Source organism: Anolis carolinensis, unplaced genomic scaffold, assembly GCF_035594765.1.
Source record: "Anolis carolinensis isolate JA03-04 unplaced genomic scaffold, rAnoCar3.1.pri scaffold_193, whole genome shotgun sequence".
NCBI classification, from domain to species: domain Eukaryota; kingdom Metazoa; phylum Chordata; class Lepidosauria; order Squamata; family Dactyloidae; genus Anolis; species Anolis carolinensis.
Window position 1 is genome coordinate 1 of NW_026944002.1, and position 8,792 is coordinate 8,792.

The 8,792-nt window shown below is 40.2% G+C and overlaps 1 protein-coding gene across 1 annotated transcript; it reads left to right on the plus strand.

Moving 5' to 3' along the window:
- Positions 1-4,742: 4,742 nt before the first annotated feature.
- On the plus strand, positions 4,743-6,011 carry LOC134295274 (uncharacterized; the record flags this gene model as incomplete). Its single annotated transcript, XM_062967128.1, is given in 1 exon segment — positions 4,743-6,011. A coding segment is annotated over 1 exon segment (1,269 nt), but the record flags the coding sequence as incomplete, so codon positions are not given.
- Positions 6,012-8,792: the final 2,781 nt, after the last annotated feature.

Sequence of the window (8,792 nt, forward strand, 5' to 3'; positions counted from 1 at the left end):
AAATGGGGGGGGGGGGGGTGAACCCCTAGCACTCCCCCCACTACAAACCTGTCAATATCTGCTTGAGATCGTGCCTGGAGGGTCTCTTAATGTTTTGCGTCTCATAGACTTAGCATGGGGATATGGTTAACCAGTTAAAATTCATGAGTAAACCAGGTTTTTTTTTTTAATAACCTGAAAATTTTGGGGGGGGGGGGTTGAACCCCTAAACCCCCCTCCCCCTCGCTACAGGCCTGTTTACAACACCTGGACAACGTATAAATAAATACTATACAATACTACACAGGGACATAGACCTCTACCCTCACCACATTCACAGTACACAAAACAACCCAAATGCATACTAACCATAAAGACAACCATACAACAGACATTCAATATCACCACTACCTCAACAAGTTCTCAACAACACCACCAGACAACGCCACAGCAACGCGTGGCCGGCACAGCTAATAGCATACAATCAGCCAAATGTTCTCAAATAAAATGAGGGAAGAGTGGGAAGATATTAATATTGTTATGACTGCAGGCTCTCTCAAGAAATGGAAAAAGTTATCTAGTCTGAAATGGGCATTATACCCGTGCTGCAGTTCGTTCATACACAAGAACAAGCAAGCATTTGTACTTGCTTCCCCCCCCCCCTTTTGTTTAATGCATTGTAAAAGGGGGAAAGATGATAGGACCAAAAACAAGAGGAACTTAACGTATATTAAAAAGTACAAGTCAATATTTGCCTTTTCCAAACAGCAACTCAGGAACTCCTGCATTAACGATGATTGCTATATACAGATACCAGGCCTCAAAGTATGTGAATGGATTTTGTAGCAGCTTTGAAACTAACTGATAAAAAGTTCATGGCATAATCCTTTGTAGACAAGATTTCTGATGACGTAGATGTCATCAGATCTGATAAAGTAAATTTAAGTATGAAAGCTCATGTTACTGCCTTCTTTCTCTCAGTTGTAAACACACTGTAAACATACTGATCCTGACAAACATGGTTATGTCTTTGGATTCTTTAGGCCTGAAAATGTTGAACAAGGTTAATCCAAATTGCATGGCAGGCTTAATTAATTCTTGGGAATATTTTTCACCAATAAGAGAATGAGTTAATGAGTAAGAAAAATGGGAAACATGTTAAAATAAAAAATAAGTTTTAAATTAGTTGAATAAAGAAAAGATGTGATGTCTTCAGTACATTCTGAGGCAAGATTACATTTAGCCCTCAACTTTAGGAATTTACTATCTTAAAAGAGAAGGAAGTAGAATAGTTTCAAGATGTGAGGAAAATGTCCTCTAATTTTTCAAAACAGTCAAAGTGGCATCACACATGCTAAATTATTTATTATTTATTTTATTTACGGCATTTATATTCCGCCCTTCTCACCCCGAAGGGGACTCAGGGCAGATCACATTACACATATAGGCAAACATTCAATGCCTTTTAACATAGAACAAAGACAAACAAACATAGGCTCCAAGCGGGCCTCGAACTCATGACCTCCTGGTCAGAGCCATTCATTGTAATGATTCATTGCAGCTGCTCTCCTGCCTGCGCCACAGCCTGAGCCCAACATTAAATTACCAACATTAAAGCCAATTTCCCCCCTCAGGAGGAAGTCTTATGATCTGACTCCCTGGCACTCTTATGGGAGATCAGCAGTTATAAGGCTCAGTTTCAATCCTGTTGTAATCTATATATATAAAAGAGTGATGGAATTTGGGCACCGAGCAAAACAACAAAATTAAACACCCCCCAACCTAGAAATTTAACCACACAATACAACATCCACGCCTTAAGGTTGAAACAATGACAAATCACATAACACAGCTTCACACGGACAGAAAATCACACAACCCACCATTTGCGCTTGCTCAATGAAGCCCTCCTTGCGCTTCCCTTTGACTACGGACGCCGCGCCATCTGCGCATGTGCAAAAACGGCCATTTCCTGCTTCCCGCCGTTCCACCCTATTCACTCACCCAAACCCCTTTGACTACGGACACTGCCATCTCCGCAGCCACAAAAAAGACGACCTCCCTCGCCACTCAGATCACCCCAAAATAAAACTCTTTTCTCCACAATAGTCCTCTTTCCACCTCCTTTCTCCGCCCCCCCCCCCCCCCGAAACCTCAAAGGAAAAAAAAAATCTCTTCAGAACAGGTACGGACTCCCAGGGAAAGAGGATCTGGGAGGGAAGGGCTCAGCCACTCATGGACCCTCGCCTTCCCTTCTCCGCTATCACCCTCCACAGATCACCTTCTCTTAACCACTTCAACACACTGCAAATCCCCATTCCTAACGAGGGAAGAACACTTCAAAACAAAGGTACAGTAAAGTCTCACTTATCCAAGCTAAACAGGCCGGCAGAAGCTTGGATAACCAAATATCTTGGATAATAAGGAGGGATTAAGGAAAAGCCTATTAAACATCAAATTAGGTTATGATTTTACAAAGTAAGCACCAAAACATCATGTTATACAACAAATTTGGCAGAAAAAGTTGTTCAATACGCAGTAATGTTATGTTGTAATTACTGTATTTACGAATTTAGCACCAAAATATGATACATTGAAAACATTAACTACAAAAATGGCTTGGATAATTCAGAAGCTTGGATAAGCGAGGCTTGGATAAGTGAGACTCTACTGTACCTAACAAATACAAACTTGCCCCAAACAACACCACAAAAAAAAGGAGGGAACCATTCTAAATTACAGGGGCCACAATAACAACATCAAAAAAACAAAAACAAACAGCCAATGACCTTCACCTCAACTTAACTATTTCTACCCACCACAGGTCCATCCCCCAACCGAAGACAACACAAAACCAGAAAAAGAAACAGCCTCCAGAGAAAATGACACACTACAACACCAAGGTATCTTCAAACACCCCTCCCTCAGCTACCTATCCAGGGGAAAAGGGACCCCCTCTCACACACACAACATATTTCTCCGCAATTGCGGGAAGGGAAGGGAACATGAGGGGAAGGTTACAAATACATTACACAAAACAAAATCCCACCATAACATACTCTAAACACAACCCAGAGACAAAATACACCCCAAACAAAACACCACCACACACTAAAGACACTTTTCAAAAGGAACTCATCAAGCACTTCGCCACAAAATACACACCACCATTCAAACACAACAACATCACAATAACCAAAACAAAAACAACACACATTACCACTCCCCACACACACCAAATCATTCGCCACATACACTTCCTCCTACTATCCAGGCTAACACAAACAAACCCCGATTCCTCAAAGAAAACAATGACATCATACACATGAAAAAAACAACGCATAATACTAAGACAAGACAATAACACATTAACCCACATCTACATCCAAATTAAAATCTCAACCATACACTACACTATCCAAACACAATATACATATACCCATCAAAAACCTACAAATCTACTACCATACACACACACACACACACAATATCATATTCTCTTCTAGGCTGATTTCACAAGAACACGCTGACCTAACTATGCCTCGCAGAAAATCAAACCTCGGCTGCAGTACACGCTATCGCCAAACACATACAAGCCACATCACAACAATCGGAAACAAAAAGAACAACAGCAAAACAGCGCAAAAAGGACAACGCGGCTTTACTTTGCGCAAATGAGGAACCAGAACATCGTGAACAAAGACTGCACCAAGCACGACTTGCTGCTCAACACAGACGTGACAAAACAAAACCACAGAAGCGCACAGAACAAGCAAAAAAAAAGGAGCACACTTCAGCAAATTGTCAGACAACAAACAATGCAATACCACCGCATAGCATACCAATATGATCCAACTGAGGACTACACCACAACTCACCCTGTACAAATTGGCAACCTAACAAATGTTTGCCCTCACTGCAATGCAATGAAATTCCCAGGAGAAACAAAAGGTGTGTGCTGTGCCGCTGGGAAAGTTAAATTACCACAATTAGAACCACCACCAGAACCACTACACAGTCTACTTACCGGGGAATCTCCAGAATCCAAGCATTTTCTAACAAACATCAGAAGATACAACTCATGCTTCCAGATGACTTCATTCAGGGCCAACATCATAACTGCACCATTCATGCCAACATTCAAAATCCAAGGACAAATCTATCACAACGCTGGATCCCTCCTACCATACAATGAGGGCAAACACAAATTCCTACAAATACACTTCATAGGAGATGAGGAACAACAAGTCACTAAACGATGCAGTCTTTCTGACACCCTCAACAGAAACATTGTACAACAACTACAAAAATTACTTCACGAAAGGAACCATTTAGTACGACTGTTCAGGACAGCACTAGACATGATGCCATCAGACACGCACAAACTTATTATCCATCCAGAGAGAACGCCTACCGGACAACATCACCGCAGATACAACGCACCAACTGTAGATGAAGTTGCCATTGTGATAGTAGGAGATCAATTTCAGCCAAGAGACATTATACTTCATCGAAGAAACAATCAATTAACCACACTCTCGGAAACACATCGATGCTATGACACTCTACAGTACCCCATCATTTTCTGGGATGGTGCAGACGGATACTACATTAACATCAAAATGGTCAATCCCATCATAGGCGAAGAAACAGACAACAACTGTAGTGCCATGAACTACTACGCCTACAGAATCATGATTAGACAAAATGAGACAAACGACATCTTGCAATGTTGACAACTTTTCCACCAGTACATTGTGGACATGTATGCCAAGATAGAATCAGAAAGACTACAATACATCCGCTTCAATCAGTCAAAACTCCGCTCTGAAGAATACATACACTTAAGAGATGCAGCCAAACATGATGGCCACACAAAACAAATTGGAAAACTCACAATATTACCATCGTCCTATACAGGGAGTCCACGCCATATGCATTCGTACGCCCAAGATGCCATCATTTATGTTCGACAATATGGACGTCCAGACCTATTCATTACATTTACATGTAATCCTTCCTGGGACAGCATACAACTACTTCCCGGGCAAACATCTATTGACAGGCATGACATCACTGCCCGAGTATTTCGACAAAAACTAAAATCAATGATCGCCTTCATGGTAAAATATGAAGTGTTCGGAAAGGTACGCTGCTGGATGTATTCTGTTGAGTGGCAAAAAAGAGGCCTGCCACATGCCCATATTCTAATTTGGCTGTACCAAAAAATAACATCCAATGAAATAGACAAAGTCATAAGTGCTGAGATACCTGATCCTAACGTAGATCACGAATTACATGAGATAGTAACCAAAAACATGATTCATGGACCATGTGGCATACTCAATCCCAAGTCACCATGTATGAAGGACGGAACATGCACCAAAAGATATCCCCGCACGCTCATCCAAAACACAATCACAGGCAACGATGGCTATCCTTTGTACAGGAGAAGATCACCAGAACAAGGAGGCCATGTAACAACGATACGAATGCACAAACAAGAAATACAAGTGGATAACTGCTGGATTGTACCATACTCTCCTCTACTAAGCAAAACATACAAAGCACACATCAACATAGAATACTGCAACTCTGTAAAATCAATCAAATACATATGCAAATACATAAACAAAGGAAGTGACATGGCAGTATTTGCAATGGAACCAAAACACACAACTGAAACAATCGATATTGATGAAATTTCCCAGTATCAGGCAGGAAGATACATCAGCAGCAACAAGGCTATTTGGCGCATTCTCATGTTTCCAATACATGAAAGGAGTCCACCTGTGGCACACCTGGCTATACACTTAGAGAATGGACAACGAGTTTATTTTACTGAGGCAACATTACAACAAGTTGCAGAAAATCCACCACCAACAACTTTAACATCATTCTTCACTTTGTGTCAAACAGACCCATTTGCAAGAACACTACTCTATTCTGAAGTACCAACATATTATACCTGGGATCCCAGCAGGAAAGGTTTTGCTCGACGCAAAAGAGGACAACCAGTAGAAGGACAAACAGGTGTATTCAAAGACAACACCATAGGACAGTTATACACTGTACATCCAAGGCAAGATGAATGCTTCTTCCTTCGTTTGTTTTTAGTAAATGTGAAAGCAACATCATTCCAACAATTAAAAACAGTCAATGGAATAACCTACGACACATTTTATGGTGCCTGTCAAGCTTTGAATTTGTTGGAGAACGATCAATACTTGGATGAATGCATAAACGATGCATGCCAAACATCACATCCCAAACAAATTTGAGCACTGTTTGTCATCATACTAACCTTCTGCTCTCCATCTTCTCCAACACAACTCTGGGAAAAATATAAATCATACATGGCAGAAGATATTTTCCATCTCATACACAGACAAAATACTGAAATCGATGAGGAAAAAAGTAAACAAATCTACAACGAAGTCCTCATTACGATAGAAGATGCTTGCTTACAAGTAGCACACAAACTACTTGAACAATTAGGAATGCCAACACCAAATTGCACATCACCCCCAACATTTGAGGTAGAAATACAACAGGAATTCAATTACAACACAGAAGAACAGCGCACATATGTACAGTCTAATACCTCCAAACTGACAGATGAGCAAAGAGCAGTGTATAATCGGATAATCAAAACAGTAGAAAATGAAAATGGAGAAATATTCTTTTTGGATGCACCAGGAGGTACAGGAAAAACCTTCCTGATAAGACTCATTCTGGCAACAATACGATCGGAAAATATCGCTTTAGCGCTTGCATCATCTGGAATAGCAGCAACATTGCTACCAGGAGGAAGAACAGCACATTCAGCACTAAAACTACCCTTAAACATACAACACATCGAAACACCAATCTGTAACATCTCAAAAACATCAAGTATGGGAAAAGTACTCCAAAAATCCAAAATAATCATATGGGATGAATATACTATGGCCCACAAGAAATCTCTTGAGGCTCTCCAGCGTACACTTCAAGATCTACGTGGCAATAAAGGCCCCTTTGGAAATGCCACAATACTTCTGGCAGGAGACTTCAGGCAAACCTTACCCATCATTCCCCGTTCCACACCAGCGGATGAAATCAATGCATGCCTGAAATACTCTAATTTGTGGCAACATTAAAACTGACTATAAACATGTGAGTCCAACTCCAGCAAGACTGCACAGCAGACATATTTACCAATCAATTATTAGACATTGGAAATGGACAACTGCCAATCGATCAAACAACAGGATGAATTACACTACCTCCAAACTTCTGTACCATTGTAACAACTAAAGAACAACTTATACTAAAAGTATTCCCAAAGATCCAAAATAATTACACAAACGAAAACTGGCTCAGTGAACGGCCTATTTTAGCTCCAAAAAATGTATATGTCTATGCCATAAACCATACAATTTTGTCAACCATACCAAATGACATTTTAATTTATAAATCCATTGACACAGTTGTTGAAGCCAATGAGGCAATTCATTACCCTACAGAATTCCTCAATTCTCTAGATTTGCCAAGACTCCCACCACATATCCTCAAATTAAAATTAGGCGTCCCTATTATCATGCTTAGAAACATTAACCCTCCAAAATTGTGCAATGGAACACGTCTGGCAGTCAAAAACTTACTTAAAAATGTCATCGAAGCAAGAATAATCACCGGACCCTTTAAAGGAGAAGATCTCCTCATTCCACAAATACCTATGATTCCCACTGATATGCCTTTTCAATTCAGCAGGCTCCAATTCCCAATACGATTAGCTTTTGCCATGACAATCAACAAGGCACAAGGACAAACACTACAAGTCTGCAGCATCAATCTTGACACCAAATGCTTCTCACATGGACAATTATATGTAGCATGTTCCAGAGTGGGGAAACCACAAAATCTCTACATCAGTGCACACAATGGAACAACCAAAAATATTGTCTACCCATAAACTTTAGGACAGAATATCTATTAATCCTCAGCACTTCTCAAGGACCATTACAAAAAAAAATCATCAACAGTAAAAAACAAACAAACACACATTCACCAAACTCAAGTGTAAAGAAGTGTATGATTTTATTTTGTTTAATGATGACATGTTTATTTGATTTGTTTAAACAGTCAGGTTTGGTTAATTTAATATGGTGAGTATTAGAGCTGATAATACCAGGAGATAGCCAGCTCAGCATTGAAGAACTGGTTGCTATGACAACGGGGGCGGAGCCAACCGCCATTTTGAAAGGAAAAGGGGGAATGTTTTAAAACCCAGTTTCAGTCTGTGATTTTGAGTTGCAGGAAGAAGACTGATTCTCATGTGGAGGATCAGGGTGACTCAAAAGAATTTGAGTCAGGTCTAAAATAAAAGGATTTATTTTAGACAGTCTGTGATTTTAAATCACAGGGAGCAGTCTGGTTTCAAGACTGAAGGGAACCAGAAGGACAGACCTCTATTAGGCCAGACTAAGCAAGTTAGGGGACTTGTTTAGGGTCATTTACAGAGGCTGTGGATTAGGGAAAGTTAATCCCAGTAGATCCAGGAGGATCAGGTTTTAGTTTAGCTGAGAGGAAGAAGTATTTTGAAAGTTTGAACACCTCATATCTGTTTGTAACCATTAAGCTAAGTGCCTTTAAAAAGTTATAAGAAACCATCAAGCTCTGTACAAGCAATAAACTTGTTTTGATTTAATTCCATCTAAGTCTCTGTCACAATTATATACCAAGTTAAGCAACATCATCATCTGAGGTAAAATAAACAAAGAAATCATTAAAAAGAACCAGTGCCATCCGCCTGACATCTCCTCCATTGGTGG